Below are 24,211 nucleotides of genomic sequence, written 5' to 3' on the forward strand. Positions count from 1 at the left end.
TCTTGCTCAAACTGCTTGCTTTTTTTGCCTCTTTCGGAAGAAGTTCTGAATATCCATATTTGCTTTATGCAATGCTGCAGACTCTGACTGAGTGACAGGCATTTTGTTGAGTGATGATATTGACGTCTAACCGGTGCTGTAGGGGTGGGGTCAAAGGGATGTGAGCGGTCGACTGCGTAGTGAAATCTCGACCAATCACAGCAGGCTCCCCGTCTCCAGGGGCTTCTTGCAGTGCCCGGTACAGCCTAGCGCATTATATTATATTGTTCATTTTGGTCATAAAAATGTGTCCCTAAAACACTTGTTTTAAATACTACATAGCGAAAGTGAGGTGTGGTTATGGAAACTCACATCAGACTGAAATGTATTAATGTATTTAAAAATGTTAAATAAAAAACATCAAAAGGTTCAGGGCTGGACCAAAAACATCTGGGGCTGAGTACTGGAGTTTCCCATCCCTTGGTTAGGGATTCTTCTGGACAGGGTCTAACTATACTGGCCCAATAAGCATATGCCCTAGAAATATCCCTTAATAGGACTGTCGTTAGGGCGTTCAACAATGGTGCTGGTGTTCTGGGTTCGAGACCCGCAAGGTTAGTCGCCCTATTCTCACATTCTTAGCAATATTTGTTAATATCATTATTTTGTAACAGTTATGACACACCCATATAATTAGTTTGTCAATTACACGTTTGTTCTACACTGTATATGTGGTGTAGATTTTAAAAAGACGATAGTTCCCTTTAAGATGCTCAGCTATATAGAATAAATAAATACTGATAATATATTAGGTAGTGGAAATGTGGTCATAATTTGTGCTCAAGGGGAAATCCTACAGGTTTCCATATTTCAATGGGAAAGTCATTTTAATTTGATCAGATAGGTGTGTTGTAACTGTTGCCAAATAATTACAACATATTTTGCTAAGTACAGTATGTGAGAGTACAGTGATTCCCCTAGCGGGTCCGGAACCGAGGCACCAATGACGAATGCCCTAATCACTGTCCCAACAAGGGATATCTCTAGGACATGTGCTTATTGGGCCAGTATAGTAAGGCCCTGTCCTGTCCAGAAAAAAACATACCCACTCCTAATTCTCAATTGAAGCATATGTTTTGTGTTAAATAGACTAAATGACACATTCTGTTAACTTCTAACTCCAGACTGACCTGACCTGCAATTTGTAGTCTATGATATTTCAAATTTAGATAGTGAAAAAGTATCCTAAGTAGTTTGGATGTTGTGAACTACCTTTTCAAAGTAACTTTAGTTAAGTAAACTATACTTTTTCTTGTGGGTAGCTTTAGCGTAGTATAACTTATTCCAGTGTAAAGTCATTGGTAGCTTGGTAAACTATAGTTTCAGAGTAGCTTCCCCAACATTGCTCACTAGACACTTGTGAAAATGTGAAATAACTTGATAGGTGTAAGGCTGTAAGCAATAGGATGAATGCACTTTGAAGTAAATCTCAGCCTTTTTTAAAGTACACTCAAGAAACTACTATACTGAACAAAAATATAAATGCAACATGTAGCAATTTCAAAGACTTTACTGAGGGACAGTTCATAGAAGGAAATGTCAATTGAAATAAATAAATTAGGCCATAATCTATGGAATCACATAACTGGCAATACAGATATGCATCTGCTGGTCACAGATACCTTAAAAAGGAAGGGGCATGGATCAGAAAACCAGTCAGTAGCTGGTGTGACAACCATTTGCCTAATGCAACTCGACACATCTCCTTCACATAGAGTTGATCAGGCTGTTGATTCTGGCCTGTGGAATGTTGTCCCACCCCTCTTCAATGTCTGTGCGAAGTTGCTTGATATTGGCGGGAACAAGAACACGTCGTTGCTCCAAAGCATCCCAAACATGCTCAATTGGTGACATACCTAATGAGTATGCAGACCACATTTTCCGCTTCCAGGAATTGTGTACAGATCCTTGCTACATGGGTCCGTGCATTATCGTGCTAAAACATGAGGTGACGGAGGCGGATGAATGGCACGATAATGGGCCTCAGGATCTCGTCACGGTATCTCTGTGCATTCAAATTGCTATCGATAAAATGCAAATGTGATCGTTGTCCGTAGCTTACGCTTGCCCATACCACAACTCCATTGCCACCATGGGGCAGTCTGTTCACAACGTTGACATCAGCAAACCGCTCGCCCACATGATGCAATATATGTGGTCTGAGATTGAGAGGCCGGTTGGACGTACTGCCAAATTCTCTAAAACGACGTTGGAGGCAGCTTATGGCAATAGCTCTGGTGGACATTCCTGCAGTCAGCATGCCAATTGCATGCTCCCTCAAAACTTGAGACATCTGTAGCAGTGTTGTGTGACAACTTTTATTTTTATATAGACTTTTATTTCACTCACCAACTTTAAACATCAGCTATCTGAGCAGCTAACCGATCGCTGCAGCTGTACATAGTCCATCTGTAAATAGCCCACCCACCCAATCTACCTACCTCATCCCCATACTGTTTTTATTTATTTTTCTGCTCTTCTTGCACATCATCATCTGCTCATTTATCACTCCAGTGTTAATCTGCTAAATTGTAATTATTCGCTCCTATGGCCTATTTATAACCTACCTCATGCCTTTTGCACACACTGTATATAGACTTCATTTTTTCCCCTACTGTGTCATTGACTTGTTTGTGTTATTGGCTTGTTTATTCCATGTGTAACTCTGTGTTGTTGTCTGTGTCACACTGCTTTGTTTTATCTTGGCCAGGTCGCAGTTGTAAATGAGAACTTGCTCTCAACTAGCCTACCTGGTTAAATAAAGGTGAAATAAAAAACTGCACATTTTAGATTGGCCTTTTATAGTCTCCGGCACAAGGTGCAGCTGTGTAATAACCATGCTGTTGAATCCGCTTCTTGATATGCCACACCTGTCAGGTGGATGGATTATCTTGGCAAAGGAGAAATGCTCTCTAACAGGGATGTAATATTTTATTTCAGCTCATGAAGCATGGGACCAACAGTTAACAAGTTGCCTTTATATTTTTGTTCAGTGTATTTTTTTATTTTTTTTATTGTTAAAACAATTTGTTGTCCATGATCACTAAAGTTATTAAAGCTTATTGGCTACGAAATCAATTATATCAGGCACTTGGCAATTGCAAGGCAGAAGATGTTCATTCTTTTTTATAAAACAATAAAATATCTATTGTAATGATAAACCATATTGGTCTAGATTTTGGGGGGAAATTTAACATGGGATGCCCACACAGTCAACTTGCATCTTGAGAAAGAGGGTTTGGTTTGTTAACATCTTGCATGGTTCTGCAATGTTTAAAAGGAGAAGTATACCAATATTGTGCAAAACACAGCTGGGAAACACATAAGTGCCAATTCATCCTGAGTGTTGAGCAGTCGTTCATAGACTTAAGAAGGCAGGTAAGTTACAATAGGTTGACTATTCTTTGTGTATATGACAATATGATGGTTTATAAAATATTTATTCCAGAGACTACTCAATGTGTGTTTGTAGAAATACAGCTGGTAAAAATATGAACCTTATGTTAATGCTAGTAAATTGGTTATACTAACAATGCTCATGTTAGGACATGAGTGGAAAGCTTTGGATAAACAGTAAACAATATAGTTCTATTGTGTTATTGCACCTCAGACAAACTTGTGACATTTGAAAGTTTTAGCATAAACATCCTTAAGAGTCTATTGACACACCTGCGCCTCAATCTAAGTACCATAATAAAGACAATTCCCACCAAATCCATCAGTTTAAGCTAGATATCTGTTTTTTCATTGGCAATCCCCCGTATCCGCCTATGTCGCCTTGTTTGTCAAACCATGAGGTTTGGCCATCTAATATGACCACACTATGGAAAGATGAGGATCCCATGAACATGATGGTGATCTCTGTTTTGTTCTATGAACCCCACAAGTGTCACAGGGCTCGTCTGAAGGTTATCCGTCACCGGTAAACATTTTTTATGGGAGGTAGTTTTGTGCCAACAGAAAAAAGGGGTTAAATATGTGCCCAAAAAACTTAAATATTTCCTGAGCTTTCTTATTTCTCCTAGATATAGTTGACACTTCAAAACCTTATAATTTATTATTTTTGGACTGTCTGTTTTGCCATTTATTTTATATCTAAAGGGGTCTTAAATTCGAAATGATCATGATGATCTTAAAACAATTCCATATGTTAGCTTAGTAGAGAGAGAATTATGTTTGAATACAGTACATCCATATTGTAATAGTAATTCCAGGTGAACAAAAAGGAGAGCAGTCATTGATAAAGTCAACCGAAATCAATCCAGTTTAATTACAAGTTGCAACAGGGAGACACCTCCAGCACAGAAGCCCTCCCCCAAAGACTTTCAGAGGTTTTTAAATTACATTCAGTTAAACTTTTAACCTCTAATTTCCACATGCCCTTGAAGGAAAACGGTAGCTTTTTGGTGGGCCACCACACCCCCCTGCATCACCATGTCCAAGTACCTGAGGCATTTCACCACAGTGGGTGACGACCACACAGCCCAGTGGCAGGATGAGGAGCTACATGAAGCTAGTGATGAGCTGGGACCAGCCACAGGACAGATGCCCCAGGGGGAACTCTCCTTCAGAGACTCCCTGAAGATGCTCTACAGCTCCAACAAATTCCAGGTATGGAATATGAGTGGAGTAGGCAATGCTCATACTCATACTATCAATCAGACACAGCTAGTAATTGTTACCTTTGCTCAAATCAAATGTCATCTGTGGATGGGGAACATACGTAGGTGTGTGTGTTTTTCAGTCTAGGCCGCAAATATGAGACAGTCAATTCTCACATATGCTTGTCAGAAGATTGGTCTTGTCTGATGAGTGTTTGCCCCTGGTTTAGATAGTTGTGGTGTGCCTGGTCATCCTGGATGCCATCTTTGTGCTGGTCGAGCTACTGATTGACCTATCAATCATCGATTTGGAGCATGGACACATTGCCCCTCTGGTGAGTCTAGATTGCAGTGTTTCCCAAAGTCGGTCCTGGGGACAACAACAAAACATCTGTGACCCCAAACTTCCTACAACTCTTCTGTCCTTTCCCTCTTCACCAGGTGTTCCACTACCTGAGTCTGGCTCTTCTCACCTTCTTCATGGTGGAGCTGGCTGGGAAGCTCTTTGCTTACCAGCTGGAGTTCTTCCACCACAAGTTTGAGGTGTTTGACGGGCTGGTAGTGATTGTGTCCTTCATCCTGGATGTTGTGTATACAGCCAGCGAAGAGGCTTTTGATGCCTCTATGGGCCTCCTGATCCTCCTCAGGCTCTGGAGGGTGGCGAGGATAATCAACGGTGAGAGATTTCTCACTTTGTTCATGTTCATTAGGCATCAAAGGGAAGAAAATGGACTGAAACAGGGAGGGACTCCCTGGACATGTCCAATAAACACACATTTTAAAGCTTTATCCAATGCATGCCCTAATGAACACAACCTTTATGTCACACAGGTAGCTAGGTCACCAATGTTGTAAAATGGGTTTGTGTCCAACATGTCATGTTTTCTCCCACCACTCAGGTATCCTGGTGTCTGTGAAGGCAAGGGCCGATCGCAAACTTCACAAGCTGAAGGAGAGCAACGATCAACTGGTCCAGCGAGTTAGCGAGCTACAAGAGCGCAGCGGCAAGACGGTGAGTTGGCCAGCCCCCGGGAACCCAAACCCCTACCCGCCCAAGACAAGTTTGAAGACATTTACATTTTGGTAATTTAGTACACTCTTATACAGAGTGTCTTACAGTCTGTCAATAGACCCTTTTTCAACACACCCTTCAATCTCTTCACCTCTTTAGGAACAAGAGAACAGTAAACTACGGGCTCTCCTGCGACAGCATGACATTGAGTACTGATGCAGGAAGAGGAACAAGATGCCATTTTCATTATCCACTTCTAAAGTTTTATTGGAATTGATCAATAAACAAGGGAATATTCTGAAAGGTGTTGACCATCCATACACCATTTGTGTCAGTAATTCCACCATGACAGGAGCTTACACTGCCCAGATAGATACTAAATCTGTTTGTAAATCCCAAATCTGTTTGTACTCTTGCCAACTCAATTGCTGTCATTGTCAAACCAAACATTTGGCATGACAATGAGTTGGTAATATAGCACAAAGACTGGCACTCAGGCTAGATAGATTCCACATGATTAGGTCAACCTTCCAACCATTATCTGCATATTTAAGCAGATTATACAAGCTGATCAGACTTCATTGATATCATATGCCAGTATTTCACATTGCAATGAGCATACGTCTTACTTGATATTTTTATATGTGCTATGCCTTTATTCAGCTAATATTTTGTACTTTAGATCCTGTAATGAATTTGTTGCATCTTGCTGTTTTCTGAATATCCATTGCTTGCTATGCAAAGACAATACAAGTATAAATCACTGTGAAAGTATTATTAAATGTTGCTTTATTGATTTTTTTTATACTCATTTGATCTAAATTACACTATGTACAAATAAATAAAAGGTGGTTGCTAACAGCAGCTGAGTGCCATCAGAGAACATCAGGGTTTTTATTCTCTACATTTTGGTCAGTATACCAGGTGACTCTAAAGAGGCAACATCAATATCCACACTAGCATATCATTAAGAATGAAGCAATGTATTTGGCCATGCATTCTAAGTGGTAAGCTGGTGAGGATATTAAAACATAGTTGTGGTTTCTTGTGTGTGTGTGTGTGTTTGTGTGTGCAACACCTGCCCACTCTTCTGTCTGTCAGTCGTTCAAACAAAAGGGAAGAAGAAGTCGTAAGGCAGCTTCGCGTCGATAGTGGGCGAGGCCTTGAAGCCAGGCCGGGCGGCTGCAGACACAGGTACGAAGGTCACAGAGCTGGTGACAGACATGACACGACTGCCTCCAGAGAGTAACGCCTGAGGAAAAGAAAAATGGCAATAAAACATAAGTAGGGTGTTAAATAAAGGTGTCATAGCATTGACCAGAGGTCTGGAAGAGGAACTCTATTGTTCCATCACTTCGAAATATATTTAAGATGCATAAATTAAGTTACTGTTGAATCAAGAGAATCTAACAGTAGCCTACAATTTCTAAGGAAAGTCTGTTGTTCCATTACAGGGCATATAATGACCTTGGTAAGTGGACTACATGTATTAGATTTACATTTTGGTCCTTTAACAGACACTATTCTCCAGAGCGACTTAGTAAGTGAGACACTTATGAGTGCTCTGGTTGCTGTTATACAAATACAAGCTGATAAAGTTACATTTTTGTTAAGCACTTTGTGACAAATGCTTCTATAAAAAGAGCACTAATTCAATCAATATTACATTGGTTGCGTCAAATCCGTGTCTCAATATTTTCTGAATGCGTATGCTTGTTATACTTTACACTGCTGCTGATCATTTTACAAGTTATTTGAGTAATATACACTACCGTTCAAAAGTTTGGGGTCACTTAGAAATGTCCTTGTTTTCCCTGAAAGCATACATGAAATTAGTCGCAAAATGATTAGGAAATATAGTCAAGACATTGACAAGGTTATAAATAATTATTTTTAATTGAGATAATTGTGTCCTTCAACTTTGCTTTCATCAAATAATCCTCCATTTGCAGCCATTACAGCCTTGCAGACCTTTGGCATTCTAGTTGTCAATTTGTTGAGGTAATCTGAAGAGATTTAACCATGCTTCCTGAAGCACCTCCCACAAGTTGGATTGTCTTGATGGGCACTTCTTACGTACTATACGGTCAAGCTGCTCCCACAACAGCTCAATAGGGTTGAGATCCGGTGACTGTGCATGCCACTCCATTATAAACAGAATACCAGCTGACTGCTTCTTCCCTAAATAGTTCTTCCATAGTTTGGAGCTGTGCTTTGGGTCTTTGTCCTGTTGTAGGAGGTAATTGGCATAAAATTAAGCGCCGTCCACAGGGCATGGGGTTGCAAAATGGAGTGATAGCCTTCCTTCTTCAAGATCCCTTTTACCCTGTACAAATCACCCATTTTACCACCACCAAAGCAACCCTAGACCATCACATTGCCTCCACCATGCTTGACAGATGGTGTCAAGCACTCCTCCAGCTTATTTTCATTTTTTCTGCGTCTCACGAATGTTCTTTGTGATCCGAACACCTCAAACGTAGATTTGTCTCTCCATAACACTTTTTTCCAATCTTCCTCTGTCCAGTGTCTGTGTTCTTTTGCCCATCTTAATCTTTTATTTTTATTGGCCAGTCTGATATGGCTTTTTTTTTTGCAACTCTGCCTAGAAGGCCAGCCAGAGTCTTCTCTTCACTGTTGATTTTGAGACTGGTGTTTTGCGGGTACTATTTAATGAAGCTGCCAGTTGAGGACTTGTGAGCCGTCTGTTTCTCAAGCTAGACACTAATGTACTTGTCCTCTTGCTCAGTTGTGCACCGAGGCCTCCCACTCCTCTTTCTATTCTGGTTAGAGACAGTTTGCGCTGTTCTGTGAAGGGAGTAGTACACAGCATTGATCTTCAGTTTCTTGGCAATTTCTCGCATGAAATAGCCTTCATTTCTCAGAACAAGAATAGACTGACGAGTTTCAGAAGAAAGTCCTTTGTTTCTGGCCATTTTGAGCCTGTAATCGAACCCAATCGAACCCGAACTCCAGATACTCAACTCGTCTAAAGAAGGCCAGTTTTATTGCTTCTTTAATCAGGACAACAGTTTTCAGCTCTGCTAACAAAATTGCAAAAGGGTTTTCTAATCATCAATTAGCCTTTTAAAATGATAAACTTGGATTAGCTAACACAACGTGCCATTGGAACACAGGAGTGATGGTTGATGATAATGGGCCTCTGTACGCTTATGTAGATATTCCATAAACAATCTGCCGTTTCCAGCTACAATAATCATTTACAACATTAACAATGTCTACACTGTATTTCTGATCAATTTTAAGTTATTTTAATGGACAAAAAAATATTTTTCTTTTAAAAACAAGGACATTTCTAAGTGACCCCAAACTTTGAATGGAAGTGTATATAGGAACAGTCTCCTGAGTATCTTGAACAGTATCTGAACAATCTAACAAAATGTGGAAACGGTCAAGGGGTCTGAATACTTTCCGAATGCACTGTAATTACTTTTACGATTTGATGCACATGCTACTTCACAATATCATATTGGACCTATACTGTAAAAAGATCTAACCAAAATATATTTTTAGAGAGTGATGGTGCTTGATGCTGCTGTGAACTATCACAAGTATATCTTTGTTGATGAAGCGTGTTTCAACCTGGCCAAACTATTCGGCGCGGTGGGTGGAACCTCATTGGCCAATGGGTGACCGTCTCAGTGCCTGGACAACGTAGGGGAAACATCACCATTTGTGCAGATTTCTCTGAAGATGGTGTGGTAGGATGTAGGACATTACTTGGATCCTACAATCCTGCACACCTCATTGTGTTCCTCAATGAACTTGAGCAGGCCTGTCAAGGTGAAGGGGTCACCTATGTCATTGTATGTGACTACTTCCGGCGCCGACAGAGATGGCCGCCTCGCTTCGCGTTCCTAGGAAACTATGCAGTTTTTTGTTTTTTTACGTGTTATTTCTTACATTAGTACCCCAGGTCATCTTAGGTTTCATTACATACAGTTGAGAAGAACTACTGAATATAAGATCAGCGTCAACTCACCATCAGTACGACCAAGAATATGTTTTTCGCAACGCGGATCCTGTGTTCTGCCTTACAAACAGGACAACGGAGTGGATCCCATGCAGCGACCCAAAAAAACGACTCCGAAAAAGAGGGAAACGAGGCGGTCTTCTGGTCAGACTCCGGAGACGGGCACACCGTGCACCACTCCCTAGCATTCTTCTTGCCAATGTCCAGTCTCTTGACAACAAGGTTGATGAAATCCGAGCAAGGGTAGCATTCCAGAGGGACATCAGAGACTGTAACGTTCTTTGCTTCACGGAAACATGGCTCACTGGAGAGACGCTATCCGAGGCGGTGCAGCCAACGGGTTTCTCCACGCATCGCGCCGACAGAAACAAACATCTTTCTGGTAAGAAGAGGGGCGGGGGCGTATGCCTTATGGCTAATGAGACATGGTGTGATGAAAGAAACATACAGGAACTCAAATCCTTCTGTTCACCTGATTTAGAATTCCTCACAATCAAATGTAGACCGCATTATCTACCAAGAGAATTCTCTTCGATTATAATCACAGCCGTATATATCCCCCACCCCCCAAGCAGACACATCGATGGCTCTGAACGAACTTTATTTAACTCTTTGCAAACTGGAAACCATTTATCCGGAGGCTGCATTCATTGTAGCTGGGGATTTTAACAAGGCTAATCTGAAAACAAGACTCCCTAAATTTTATCAGCATATCGATTGCGCAACCAGGGGTGGAAAGACCTTGGACCATTGTTACTCTAACTTCCGCGACGCATATAAGGCCCTGCCCCGCCCCCCTTTCGGAAAAGCTGACCACGACTCCATTTTGTTGATCCCTGCCTACAGACAGAAACTAAAACAAGAGGCTCCCACGCTGAGGTCTGTCCAACGCTGGTCCGACCAAGCTGACTCCACACTCCAAGACTGCTTCCATCACGTGGACTGGGATATGTTTCGTATTGCGTCAGATAACAATATTGACGAATATGCTGATTCGGTGTGCGAGTTCATTAGAACGTGCGTTGAAGATGTCATTCCCATAGCAACGATTAAAACATTCCCTAACCAGAAACCGTGGATTGATGGCAGCATTCGCGTGAAACTGAAAGCGCGAACCACTGCTTTTAATCAGGGCAAGGTGTCTGGTAACATGACCGAATACAAACAGTGCAGCTATTCCCTCCGCAAGGCTATCAAACAAGCTAAGCGTCAGTACAGAGACAAAGTAGAATCTCAATTCAACGGCTCAGACACAAGAGGCATGTGGCAGGGTCTACAGTCAATCACGGACTACAGGAAGAAATCCAGCCCAGTCACGGACCAGGATGTCTTGCTCCCAGGCAGACTAAATAACTTTTTTGCCCGCTTTGAGGACAATACAGTGCCACTGACACGGCCTGCAACGAAAACATGCGGTCTCTCCTTCACTGCAGCCGAGGTGAGTAAGACATTTAAACGTGTTAACCCTCGCAAGGCTGCAGGCCCAGACGGCATCCCCAGCCGCGCCCTCAGAGCATGCGCAGACCAGCTGGCCGGTGTGTTTACTGCACACTGCCCTAACCCATCTGGACAAGAGGAATACCTATGTGAGAATGCTGTTCATCGACTACAGCTCGGCATTCAAAACCATAGTACCCTCCAAGCTCGTCATCAAGCTCGAGACCCTGGGTCTCGACCCCGCCCTGTGCAACTGGGTACTGGACTTCCTGACGGGCCGCCCCCAGGTGGTGAGGGTAGGCAACAACATCTCCTCCCCGCTGATCCTCAACACTGGGGCCCCATAAGGGTGCGTTCTGAGCCCTCTCCTGTACTCCCTGTTCACCCACGACTGCGTGGCCACGCACGCCTCCAACTCAATCATCAAGTTTGCGGACGACACAACAGTGATAGGCTTGATTACCAACAACGACGAGACGGCCTACAGGGAGGAGGTGAGGGCCCTCGGAGTGTGGTGTCAGGAAAATAACCTCACACTCAACGTCAACAAAACTAAGGAGATGATTGTGGACTTCAGGAAACAGCAGAGGGAACACCCCCCTATCCACATCGATGGAACAGTAGTGGAAGGGTAGCAAGTTTTAAGTTCCTCGGCATACACATCACAGACAAACTGAATTGGTCCACTCACACAGACAGCATCGTGAAGAAGGCGCAGCAGCGCCTCTTCAACCTCAGGAGGCTGAAGAAATTTGGCTTGTCACCAAAAGCACTCACAAACTTCTACAGATGCACAATCGAGAGCATCCTGGCGGGCTGTATCACCGCCTGGTACGGCAACTGCTCCGCCCTCAACCGTAAGGCTCTCCAGAGGGTAGTGAGGTCTGCACAACGCATCACCGGGGGCAAACTACCTGCCCTCCAGGACACCTACACCACCCGATGTTATAGGAAGGCCATAAAGATCATCAAGGACATCAACCACCCGAGCCACTGCCTGTTCACCCCGCTATCATCCAGAAGGCGAGGTCAGTACAGGTGCATCAAAGCTGGGACCGAGAGACTGAAAAACAGCTTCTATCTCAAGGCCATCAGACTGTTAAACAGCCACCACTAACATTGAGTGGCTGCCGCCAACACACTGACACTGACTCAACTCCAGCCACTTTAATAATGGGAATTGATGGGAAATGATGTAAATATATCACTAGCCACTTTAAACAATGCTACCTTATATAATGTTACTTACCCTACATTATTAATCTCATATGCATACGTATATACTGTACTCTATATCATCGACTGCATCCTTATGTAATACATGTATCACTAGCCACTTTAACTATGCCACTTTGTTTACATACTGTACTCGATACCATCTACTGTATCTTGCCTATGCTGCTCTGTACCATCACTCATTCATATATCCTTATGTACATATTTTTTATCCCCTTACACTGTGTATAAGACAGTAGTTTTGGAATTGTTTGTTAGATTACTTGTTGGTTATTATTGCATTGTCGGAACTAGAAGCACAAGCATTTCGCTACACTCGCATTAACATCTGCTAACCATGTGTATGTGACAAATAAAATTTGATTTGATTTGTCAGGATCCACCATGCAAAGGTGGTTCAGGCATGTTTCAGGCCCACTCGTGACCCCATACTCTTCTTTCAAATCAAATCAGTGTAGACTTTACTATGAAAGGCTTACTTACAAGCCCTTAACCAACAATGCAGTTCAAGAAAGTTGATAAAATATTTACTTAATAAAATAAAAAAGACAAGAAATGTACATAACAACAACGAGGCTATATACAGGGGGTACTGGTACCAAGTCAATGGGCGGCAGGTAGCCTAGTGGTTAAAGCGTTGGACTAGTAACCGAAAGGTTGCAAGATCGAATCCCCGAGCTGTTGTTCTGCCCCTGAACAAGGCAGTTAACCCACTGCTCCTAGGCCATCATTGAAAATAAGAATTTGTTCTTAACTGACTTGCCTAGTTAAATAAAGGTAAAAAAATAAACATAAAATGTGCGGGGCTACAGGATAGTCGAGGTAATTCGTAAAGTGACTATGCATAGATAATAAACAGCGAGTAGCTTTCAACCCTATTGAGGAACTTTTTTCAGCATGGTGGAAAGTGTACGATCAGCATCCCCATACGCGTGCCACCCTCCTTCACGCCATGAATGAGGCATGCGACAAAATCAATGCAGACCAATTTCAAGTTTGGATTCGCCATGGCAAAAGGTTTTTCCCGCGGTGCATAAACAATGATGACATTCACTGTCATGTGGATGAGAATTTATGGCCAAATGGCCAAGACAGGCTTGATGAGAATGAGTTATCAAACATTGTTTTATTTTCATTCATTTAATTTGTTTCATTAATTTCTTAAATTTGATTACAGACAGTACACCTATGTTTTTTTGGCATGAATGATTGTGGAGGATGTCTTCATTGGTCACACCTTTGATTGCAAATTGGATAGGTATTATAGTAATGATAGATTTTCTGTCATTTTCAATACTGTAGCATATCACTTTCAACACTTCTAAGGGTGACTTGAAACACGCATCTTGTATTGTTTGCTATTGGATTAACTGGTAGTTAAAATGACTAAATTGAAAAGATATCATTATGTAGTGTTTCTGTGATTGAACCAATGTTATCATTATATTTCACAAACGTTGTACGAGATCTTCAGTTTCTTGGCAATTTCTCGCATTGGAATAGCCTTCATTTCTCAGAACAAGAATAGACTGACGAGTTTCAGAAAACAGTTATTTGTTTCTGGACATTTTGAGCTTGTAATCGAACCCACAAATGCTGATGCTCCAGATACTCAACTAGTCTAAAGAAGGCCAATTTTATTGCTTCTTTAAATCAGAACAACAGTTTTCAGCTGTGCTAACATAATTGCAAAATAATTTTCTAATGATCAATTAGCCTTTTAAAATAATAAACTTGGATTAGCTAACACAACGTGCCATTGGAACACAGGAGTGATGGTTGCTGACAATGGGCCTCTGTACGCATATACAGTGCCTTGCGAAAGTATTCGGCCCCCTTGAACTTTGCGACCTTTTGCCACATTTCAGGCTTCAAACATAAAGATATAAAACTGTATTTTTTTGTGAAGAATCAACAACAAGTGGGACACAATCATGAAGTGGAACGACATTTATTGGATATTTCAAACTTTTTTAACAAATCAAAAACTGAAAAATTGGGCGTGCAAAATTATTCAGCCCCTTTACTTTCAGTGCAGCAAACTCTCTCCAGAAGTTCAGTGAGGATCTCTGAATGATCCAATGTTGACCTAAATGACTAATGATGATAAATACAATCCACCTGTGTGTAATCAAGTCTCCGTATAAATGCACCTGAACTGTGATAGTCTCAGAGGTCCGTCAAAAGCGCAGAGAGCATCATGAAGAACAAGGAACACACCAGGCAGGTCCGAGATACTGTTGTGAAGAAGTTTAAAGCCGGATTTGGATACAAAAAGATTTCCCAAGCTTTAAACATCCCAAGGAGCACTGTGCAAGCGATAATATTGAAATGGAAGGAGTATCAGACCACTGCAAATCTACCAAGACCTGGCCGTCCCTCTAAACTTTCAGCTCATACAAGGAGAAGACTGATCAGAGATGCAGCCAAGAGGCCCATGATCACTCTGGATGAACTGCAGAGATCTACAGCAAAGGTGGGAGACTCTGTCCATAGGACAACAATCAGTCGTATATTGCACAAATCTGGCCTTTATGGAAGAGTGGCAAGAAGAAAGCCATTTCTTAAAGATATCCATAAAAAGTGTTGTTTAAAGTTTGCCACAAGCCACCTGGGAGACACACCAAACATGTGGAAGAAGGTGCTCTGGTCAGATGAAACCAAAATTGAACTTTTTGGCAACAATGCAAAACGTTATGTTTGGCGTAAAAGCAACACAGCTCATCACCCTGAACACACCATCCCCACTGTCAAACATGGTGGTGGCAGCATCATGGTTTGGGCCTTTTCTTCAGCAGGGACAGGGAAGATGGTTAAAATTGATGGGAAGATGGATGGAGCCAAATACAGGACCATTCTGGAAGAAAACCTGATGGAGTCTGCAAAGACCTGAGACTGGGACAGAGATTTGTCTTCCAACAAGACAATGATCCAAAACATAAAGCAAAATCTACAATGGAATGGTTCAAAAATAAACATATCCAGGTGTTAGAATGGCCAAGTCAAAGTCCAGACCTGAATCCAATCGAGAATCTGTGGAAAGAACTGAAAACTGCTGTTCACAAATGCTCTCCATCCAACCTCACTGAGCTCGAGCTGTTTTGCAAGGAGGAATGGGAAAAAATTTCAGTCTCTCGATGTGCAAAACTGATAGAGACATACCCCAAGCGACTTACAGCTGTAATCGCAGTAAAAGGTGGCGCTACAAAGTATTAACTTAAGGGGGCTGAATAATTTTGCACGCCCAATTTTTCAGTTTTTGATTTGTTAAAAAAGTTTGAAATATCCAATAAATGTTGTTCCACTTCATGATTGTGTCCCACTTGTTGTTGATTCTTCACAAAAAAATACAGTTTTATATCTTTATGTTTGAAGCCTGAAATGTGGCAAAAGGTCGCAAAGTTCAAGGGGGCCGAATACTTTCGCAAGGCACTGTATATCTATGAATATGTAGATATCCCATTAACAATCAGCCGTTTCCAGCTACAATAGTAATTTACAACAACGTCTACACTGTATTTCTTATCAATTTGATGTTATTTTAATGAACAAAAAATTTGCTTTTCTTTCAAAAACAAGGACATTTCTAAGTGACCACAAACTTTTGAATGGTAGTGTATATTTGAATCAATGGTTGTGTGGTGAGAGATTTTTTACAATCCAAATGAATGCACAATGATAGGTTTTGAATGAAAGACTGGCTGCTTTACAAGTGGGACCAGTTTGGAGTTTTGTACTAAGAGTTGTGAAAATATACCACATACTTGTGAAAATAGTACCCAAGCAGTTAAAGAAAACTAAGCCTAGTCCTGGACTAAAAAGCACTTTCAGGGAGATTCTCCATTGAGCATACTTTTTAGTATAGCAGTTGGCCTAATCTGGGAAACTGTCCCAAGTCCCATAATGTTTAAGATGACTCAAGGTTTACCAAGTTGCTGGTGTTGGTGTAAATCACTTCAACGACACTGACAATCTGAGCCTGCGGGTTCACCAGGGATCCATATTGGGTCCATTGCACTTCCAGGTGAAGAGACAGGGGGATACTGCAACTCTGAGCTTCCTGCTTAGTCCAAGAGAATAGAAACATATAAGGGCTGTTACCAACCATCAATATGGAGTCATTGTTGTTTACACAATTGTGGTTGTTGAGAAACAGGAAAAAGCACTTCTCATAACGAACTATGTCTGTTGGTGGTGGAAGTCCTTCAATCAACCATCCATTCTCTCCAAACTTTCAAGATTCAATCCAAATGTCCTATCAATTTCGTCTACTGTTTTGTGTCATCGTTGCAGTATGTTTTAATGGTTGTAATGTAATGGCTGTCTCTGCATCCTTAATATATGGTATGACAGGAACATCTACATCACAACATTCAAATAATATTTTATTCCACTAACATGCAATGAAAATACTTTGCCCAAAGCTTCTCACCGTAGGTTTGGTTTGGTTCCTTATCGGCACCCAGTCCATTGGGTTCTGAGATGGGGAATTCCCAAAAGAGGCCACATACTGGGGGAAGCTTTGTCCCCTCAATACTCCTAGAACCACTTCTGATACCACTGAGCAGTTAGCAGTCTCATCCAACCTAGAGAGAGATAAGAGAAATACAGTATTTCCCTAACCAACCCTTCACCCCGATGCCTTAGTTACTTACAGACAACCAAAGACATTCACATTAGGGGGTGAGGGACAAGGGTCAAGAAAAAGTGGCAAGGGATTTGTTTGGGATTGGGCTTTAGGTCCTGTAGAACAGAGCAGTCTTCCTCTCTCACCTCAACGTGCAGCCTGACACCATGTCCACCCCGAACAGGACAGGGGAGCGGTGATGGGGCCCTCTGAGACAGTTTGACAGTTTGGAGCCATGGAGGAGGGTAAAAGCTCCCCTCGAATCAGCACTGTGAACTATTCCAGTGAGCAGGACAGTTAAGGACACAAATACATTATGTCTGACCTCTCGTCAAGTTTGAGAAATACTCAGATATAACTTATAGGTTTCATATATGTTTTAATATGGGTTCTTCAATATTGAGTCAGTAATAGGGTGCATATTCATGTTCATATCTCTTAAAAAACAGCAAAATAGGGAGTTATTTCAAGAAAACCAAGGAACTAGTGAATCAACAGCTCATAGAAAGCTGAAGCTTCTGCTCTTCAAAGGGATCCCATGCCACTTTGATCACAACAAATGGATTGTTGATGACGTGAAAACTGAATGAAGAATATATGGCATATTCATGTAAGAGAAATTATACCTAACTCACTGGCCACTCCAAAAAAGGATATTCTGCTGTTTTGGATCCAGCCAGTAGAGGGAGCCCCACAACATAACCAGGATTCCCACTGGAGTGGAGCGCCACTTGGTCAACATTCTGCTAGCAGAAGACATCAAGGGGAGAGTGGTATTACTGACTGAAGTGATAGTGATTTTGGCTTTCGTTTACATTAAGAGTAAACCACTTTTCTGGGTTGATGAAAAATGCTAAAATATTCTATGGCATAGAACTATGCAAAATGCAAAAAAATATATATATAAATATGGCACCTGGACAAATTCAATTTGGAACTCCTGCTCCATTGGGACCATGTTACGGTCAATGGATCCAAGGACCAAGGACGCATTCACATTCACAATGTCTCCAGCCTCACTGTATGTGACCGTGTAACCAACCTGTCAGCAGAGGAAAACAGAATGTCAAAATTTGACATTAGTGATGAGTCTGAATGCTTATGATTAGGACAAGTCTTCAAGTCATGCCATGTTTCCTACAATCAAGCATTGGCAATAAAATATAGTACTAAAAAAGTACTATTTTTCCACAAATTTGGGTTCTCCTCATTCCCACCTACCACCTCCCTTGGCCATGAGACAGGGTATCTGTCACATTTATCAATAAAAAATAGCATTCCTGCGTACTTGCGAGGGGTTACAAATTGCCTCGCTGCACACGTTTGTTCTTTTTTTATGCAAGTAGGCAGAGCGGCCATCCTGTGTAGCTTGCTTTGTGAGGCTTTAGACTTCACCTGGAGCACCACATTGATGCACACTGCGGAGTCAGGGGCCACAGAGTTCAACAGTAGCGGGTCCAGGCTCAAGTCACCAGTGATATTCAGCTGGGTCTGAGTCCCCTCCAAAGATTGCAGGACGATGGAGGTCAACTCCACAGCAACAAATCGCGCATCTTCACTCTTCTTCTGTAAAATAAAAAGGGAATTGGTCTGTTCAGATACAAGTTTGAGGTGGGGTTTTACAGAGTGGTTCTCTCTCATTTATGCTGGCCACAACTACAAGTAAAGGACTCGTCAACAACATTATTTGGGTATGAGTTGACAGAACATTGACTTTTAACATTTTGATTTTCATTGGACAGTGACTCTAAGAGAAATACATTTTGCACTTTCCAAAACATAAAGCTGAACATCAAGGCCAGACCAACTCACAGAGAGGAGACTGGGGTCAGTGTAGCTGTGCATGTTCAGGGCCTGCAGGGTGGTACAGTCCCTCTCCAGGACCAGGCTCCGCATGCATCTATTGCTTTGCTCCCTCAGGAACGCTGAAAATGCATGTCACAAATACAATTTGATGAGAGGTTTAGGCTAAAGTGAAGGATGAGGACAAAACTTAAGTGATGTGGTTCAATTTCGACCCTCTTCGACTTTGGCCTCTGGCCCCTCCCCCTCAAACATCCTCCTCTTCCACACAAACACTGAGAACACTCAGCCCTGGTCTGGTTCCATGTTAGTCCCTAGCCCTTTTATATTTCCCAGATCGAAAAGGACTAAATAGGTGAAAGCAATGTGAAAAGCTCCATGGCTCAATGTATTAGTATATACATTTGAAGTCGGAAGCTTACATACATACACATTTAAACTCAGTTTTTCACAATTCCTGACATTTAATCCTAGTAAAAAATCCCTGTCTTAGGTCAGTCAGGATCACCACTTTATTTTAAGACTGTGAAATGTCAGAATAATAGTAGAAATAATTATTTATTTCAGCTTTTATTTCTTTCATCACATTTCCTGTGGGTCAGAAGTTTACATACACTTAATTAGTATTTGGTAGCATTTCCTTTTAATTGTTTAATTTGGGTCAAACGTTTCGGGTAGCCCTCCACAACCTTCCCACAATAAGTTGGGTGAATTTTGGTCCATTCCTCCTGACAGAGCTGGTGTAACTGAGTCAGGCTTGTAGGCCTCTATGCTCACACACGCCTTTTCAGTTCTGCCTACAAATTGTCTATAGGATTGAGGTCAGGGCTTTGTGATGGCCACTCCAACACCTTGACTTTGTTGCCCTTAAGCTATTTTGCCACAACTTTGGAAGTATGCTTGGTGTAATTGTCCATTTGTGACCAAGCTTTAACTTCCTGACTGATGTCTTGAGATGTTGCTTCAATATTCCACATCATTTTCCCACCTCATGATGCCATCTATTTTGTGAAGTGCACCAGTCCCTCCTGCAGCAAAGCACCACCACAACATGATGCTGCCACCCCCATGCTTCACAGTTGGGATGGTGTTCTTCGGCTTGCAAGCATGCCCCTTTTTCCTCCAAACATAACGATGGTCATTATGGCCAAACACTTCTATTTTTTTTTTCATCAGACCAGAGGACATTTCTCCAAAAAGTACAATCTTTGTCCCCATGTGCAGTTGCAAACCGTAGTCTGGCTTGTTTATGGCGGTTTTGGAGCAGTGGCTTCTTCCTTGCTGAGTGGCCTTTCAGGTTATGTCGATATAGGACTTGTTTTACTGTGGATATAGATACTTTTGTACCTGTTTCCTCCAGCATCTTCACAAGGTCGTTTGCTGTTGTTCTGGGATTGATGTGCACTTTTTGCACCAAAGTACGTTCATCTCTAGGAGACAGAACGCGTCTCCTTCCTGAGTGGTATGACAGCTGCGTGGTCCCATGGTCTTTATATTTGCGTACTATTTTTTGTACAGATAAACGTGGTACCTTCAGGCATTTGGAAATTGCTCCCAAGGATGAACCAGACTTGTGGAGGTCTACAATTTTTTTTCTGTGGTCTTTGCTGATTTCTTTTGATTTTCCCATGTTGTCAAGCAAAGAGGCACTGAGTTTGAAGGTAGGCCTTGAAATACATCCACAGGTTCACCTCCAATTGACTCAAATGATGTCAATTAGCCTTCTAAAGAAGCTTCTAAAGCCATGACATCATTTTCTGGAATTTTCCAAGCTGTTTAAAGGCACAGTCAACTCAGTGTATGTAAACGTCTCACCCACTGGAATTGTGATACAGTGAATTATAAGTTAAATAATCTGTCTGGAAACAATTGTTGAAAAAATTACTTGTGTCGTGCACAAAGTAGATGTCTTAAACTATAGATTGTTAACAAGAAATTTGTGGAGTGGTTGAAAAACAAGTTTTAATGACTACAACCTAAGTGTATGTAAACTTCCGAATTCAAATGTAAGTAGAGCCATCACAGTACTGCTTCAGCACCTTCAGATCTTTGAAAAACTAGGAACCTAATTGGGAGGGGGCCAATGCTGACAGTGTGGATGTACACGGAGCTGAACAGTCTCTGGTACCTGCAGGGTTCAGGTCAGAGCAGTGGGCTGTAACAGAGGGGGCCGGCAACCGGAAGAACCCCCTTCCTCTGCTTTCTTCCTCCGTTTCTATGACATCTCCGTACTGAAGGGGGAAAAAAAAGAGTTGGAAAGAGAGTGAAGGAGCTAACTGAAGCTAGTGTCAAACTTTGTTCATTGTAGATCCCAAGGGTATTGCACTATTAAGTATATTGTACTATCACCAGAAAACAATCTCACAACAAAAGCACTGTTGATTCTTCTTGATGGACATTGTCAACAGTATGGGGTTTGAGTGAGTCTCACCAGGTATCCAGGTGAAGTTAGAGGTTCCACTGTAGACGTTGTGGCCCTATTATTGGCAGAACCAAACAAGAACTGCACAAAGTGCTTGTAGAGGCCATCAAAGTTCCCTGCGGTAGGAACCTCGGGAGCGGCGAGGGACAGTCCTGCCTCATCTTCAACGCAGATGTACAGAACATAGATAATTGTCACCTTATCATAGACTCATAGATCAATTATGCTATTAGATGTTTGAAATTCATGAATCCCACATTCACAATCTTCGAGTGATTACAGGTGTGTTCTTTGTTATTACAGGTGTGTACGTCCCTACTTAGGTCAGATAATGATCAACTAACATTAATAAACTGCTAGTAGACCAAAGACGTTAAATAACTAGAGTGGAGGGAGCATAAGAATCAGGTCATGGATTGTACAGAGTGGCTACAGATATGGAGCTTCACTATTCCAATTTGCCCAAACTACAAATTCTGCGCATATGCATTATTATTATTTTTTTTTACGTGGCCGAGTGCCCACTCAACTGTCAACATACTTACTGCCTAGAAGGTTTGGCTACCTAGAGGTGGAATGCAGAAAGACACAGACAGCCAGTCTAATTAGCAATTGAATGTTGTTTTTTTAATCATCATTGCAAACATTGGCTAAGCTGCGCAGGAGGCAGACAGGCAGTCAAGTAGTGTTCTTTTTTCAGGAACTACAATATGGCAGCAACTATAAAGATTAGCCTTCATCATCCCACAAAATGCTGAAAATGTAAGGACTGCGTCCTGCTTGCGCGACTGCAATATCCATTACAACAGACAGACAGAGAATGTTGTAGCCTTCATAAAATGTTTTGGAAAGTTCATTCAAATCGCCATAGGGTTTTTATTTCACCTCTTCAGAAATATGAGGCAGACATCATCAGGGTTCAAAAGAGGGTGAGTAAATAGAGAAACATGAAGGGAGGGGGAGTGAGCAGCAGCTACGTTAGAAAAACTAATGTGATCCGGATCTTTTCGGAATGTTTCCGGAAGGGCGGGCGGGGGTGAGGCGAGGCTCTGTATCTGCCACAGCCTAGAATATATTATATCAAGGCCTATTAAACTTACAGTTAGTTGACTGTATGCAGAAGACGTCTAGGTTAACCTCCTGCTGGACCGACCTCTGCACCTGAGCATAGCCGTCTATAGTTTCACTAATAGTGTAGGTGACCACGTCCTGACCGCAAAGCTTCGGCTCACCACTGAAAAGAACACATAGATCAATTATTACACTGATCATGTCAAACCCCAAGTCATCAGAAAAGAAAAAAGGAGTGCTAGTGACTTGCCAGACTGTTTTCACTGTACAGCTGGTGAAGAGAGCTAATTCCTGTCTGCAATCTGGGTCACAGCAACAGTTGGGGTCACACTGGTCCTTTAATTGATCGCACGGGCAAATTCTGGAAACTGAGGATAAAGAATGCTAATTTAGCTGAAGTGGCACAGCAACCTAGACAGAGCTCACCTAATGGATTACACCTAGGCTAATTATCTGATCCTTATGCGTGTGTTAGTCTCACTAGACAGACGAGTTGCCTACCACAATGTAACCAATGTGCTGTTGCCCCAGTTCTGGGATTTCCAAGACTATGTGCATCCCAAATGGCACCCCATTCCCAATATAGAGCACTACTTTTGACCAGGGCCCATAGGGTAGTGGACTGTAAAAGGAATAGGGTGCCATTTGGGATACAGCCTACATCTAAGGGACCACATCAATATAATAGTAACCCATAGTACAGATAGATAAGATTCCACCTTATGTTAGGCTTGCTATAACAGAACGGGGTATAGGCCTACCCACCCTTTTACCCATGTTCTGGGCTTTATTGGACTATGCACAAACCACATCACATGTAGATTGCCTGAAAATGTTATATTCAATGTCTATGTACCCTTATGTATGGCCCTGTTCAAATACTTTAGAACAAATACATTTCCTTGAAATATCTCTGATAAGGGTTATTCTGTCTAAAGTAATGTAGGCCATACTGCCCTACCAAGCGAAAGAGCAGTAACTGTGCATTGTCCAAAATGTGTTATTCACTTTTTTTTTATTTTAAATACATTAAATACATGCTTTATCGTGTGGACAAATATCCTGCCTCCATTGTGTTGTGTATTGGAGAAAATGGGGGGTCATGGTCGCAGTAACTGCAAAAAGTTCAGGTGAAACCAAGGGAAAAGGCAGTAACTGCCATCACACACGTCAGTTACTTACTGCCTTTTACCTTGGCTTCACTGAGCTTTGTGCTGCTGTGTCTACGGTTGACCTTGGTATTATTTATTGTTCTTCGTTGATACAAGTAAAAGTTAAAGACAATCGTCATGGAAATGTATTCAGACGTAAGCAATAAGTCAGTAACTGCCGTCTAGGGACAAATTTCATGTCAGAGGTTAGGGTCAATATGAATAAAAAATAACCTCATAGTAAGACAAAAGATAACCACATCTCAAATTATCTGCCTACAATTAATTTGTCTGGACAATTAAAAAAAACCTTTGACGTCATTTTTCTCAGTTTCACTCTATGAGCAGTTACTGCTCTTTTGCTTGGTAGGGCAGCATAGTACAGAAAGTAGGGTGCGGAGACGTTACATTTTGAGAGACAATCAACCGTCCTTACCATCCGTGACAGAGGGAGGCAGGGAGCCGGATAGCGGCAGAGGTACTTGAGGAGACATGGACAGTGGCGTGGACTCTGTGGTTGACGGTGTACTAAAACCAGTCCCATCTCTTGTGCTAACCACATTCGATGCAGTTGAAACAATCTCAACGTCTAGAGCGGTGGAATTCTCATAATCCGTGAAATTCTGCCTACCTAACAAATCAATGACAGATTCGTTAGCGCGTGCAAAAGTAGAATTGAAGTCGTCCGTGTTTTGTGCTACACTGAACACAAAAAACGGCCATGTATATAAAGTTATCAGCACCCAAACAAAAGCGTCCATCTTTAATATTGATCTCTGGAAGCATTATGTTGCTTAGGGGATCCCTGTTGCATTCTG

The 24,211-nt window shown here is 41.8% G+C and overlaps 2 protein-coding genes across 4 annotated transcripts; one reads left to right on the plus strand and one right to left on the minus strand.

Annotated features, from left to right (window-relative positions):
• Positions 1-3,391: 3,391 nt before the first annotated feature.
• Positions 3,392-6,527, plus strand: LOC139413652 (voltage-gated hydrogen channel 1-like). Of its 2 annotated transcripts, XM_071161284.1 has the most exons (6): positions 3,392-3,417; positions 4,428-4,650; positions 4,871-4,975; positions 5,082-5,316; positions 5,540-5,652; positions 5,812-6,527. In XM_071161284.1, exons 2-6 carry the CDS (start codon positions 4,474-4,476, stop codon positions 5,866-5,868), a joined length of 687 nt encoding a protein of 228 aa, XP_071017385.1. In that variant the 5' UTR covers positions 3,392-3,417; positions 4,428-4,473; the 3' UTR covers positions 5,869-6,527. The 2 variants fall into 2 exon arrangements, with proteins under 2 accessions (XP_071017385.1, XP_071017384.1); XM_071161283.1 differs by lacking the exons at positions 3,392-3,417; positions 5,540-5,652; positions 5,812-6,527 and having other exon boundaries at positions 4,434-4,650; positions 5,082-5,501.
• Positions 5,893-24,174, minus strand: LOC139413651 (tectonic-1-like). 2 transcript variants are annotated; one of them, XM_071161282.1, is made up of 13 exons: positions 23,830-24,174; positions 22,493-22,610; positions 22,272-22,405; positions 21,181-21,332; positions 20,878-20,980; positions 18,759-18,871; positions 18,342-18,512; positions 17,863-17,988; positions 17,604-17,689; positions 17,093-17,230; positions 16,752-16,905; positions 16,248-16,379; positions 5,893-6,904 (listed from the first exon to the last, which is right to left on the minus strand). In XM_071161282.1, the coding sequence occupies exons 1-13, from the start codon at positions 24,152-24,154 to the stop codon at positions 6,758-6,760; spliced, it is 1,899 nt and encodes a 632-aa protein (XP_071017383.1). In that variant the 5' UTR covers positions 24,155-24,174; the 3' UTR covers positions 5,893-6,757. The 2 variants fall into 2 exon arrangements, with proteins under 2 accessions (XP_071017383.1, XP_071017382.1); XM_071161281.1 differs by having other exon boundaries at positions 6,449-6,904; positions 17,604-17,692.
• Positions 24,175-24,211: the final 37 nt, after the last annotated feature.

This window comes from Oncorhynchus clarkii, chromosome 7 (assembly GCF_045791955.1).
Source record: "Oncorhynchus clarkii lewisi isolate Uvic-CL-2024 chromosome 7, UVic_Ocla_1.0, whole genome shotgun sequence".
Classification (NCBI taxonomy): Eukaryota; Metazoa; Chordata; class Actinopteri; order Salmoniformes; family Salmonidae; genus Oncorhynchus; species Oncorhynchus clarkii.

Bases quoted from the DNA above. Each gene is read 5' to 3' on its own strand.
- LOC139413652 (XM_071161283.1), top strand. From the start codon at position 4,474: ATGTCCAAGTACCTGAGGCATTTCACCACAGTGGGTGACGACCACACA. The intron at 4,651-4,870 runs GTATGGAATATG...CCCCTGGTTTAG, and splicing joins ACAGCTCCAACAAATTCCAG to ATAGTTGTGGTGTGCCTGGT. The intron at 4,976-5,081 runs GTGAGTCTAGAT...CCTCTTCACCAG, and splicing joins ATGGACACATTGCCCCTCTG to GTGTTCCACTACCTGAGTCT.
- LOC139413651 (XM_071161281.1), bottom strand. From the start codon at position 24,154: ATGGACGCTTTTGTTTGGGTGCTGATAACTTTATATACATGGCCGTTT. The intron at 20,981-21,180 runs GTGAGACTCACT...TTCCCCCTTCAG, and splicing joins TAACTTCACCTGGATACCTG to TACGGAGATGTCATAGAAAC. The intron at 18,872-20,877 runs GTACCAGAGACT...ATGCATTTTCAG, and splicing joins CTCTGACCTGAACCCTGCAG to CGTTCCTGAGGGAGCAAAGC.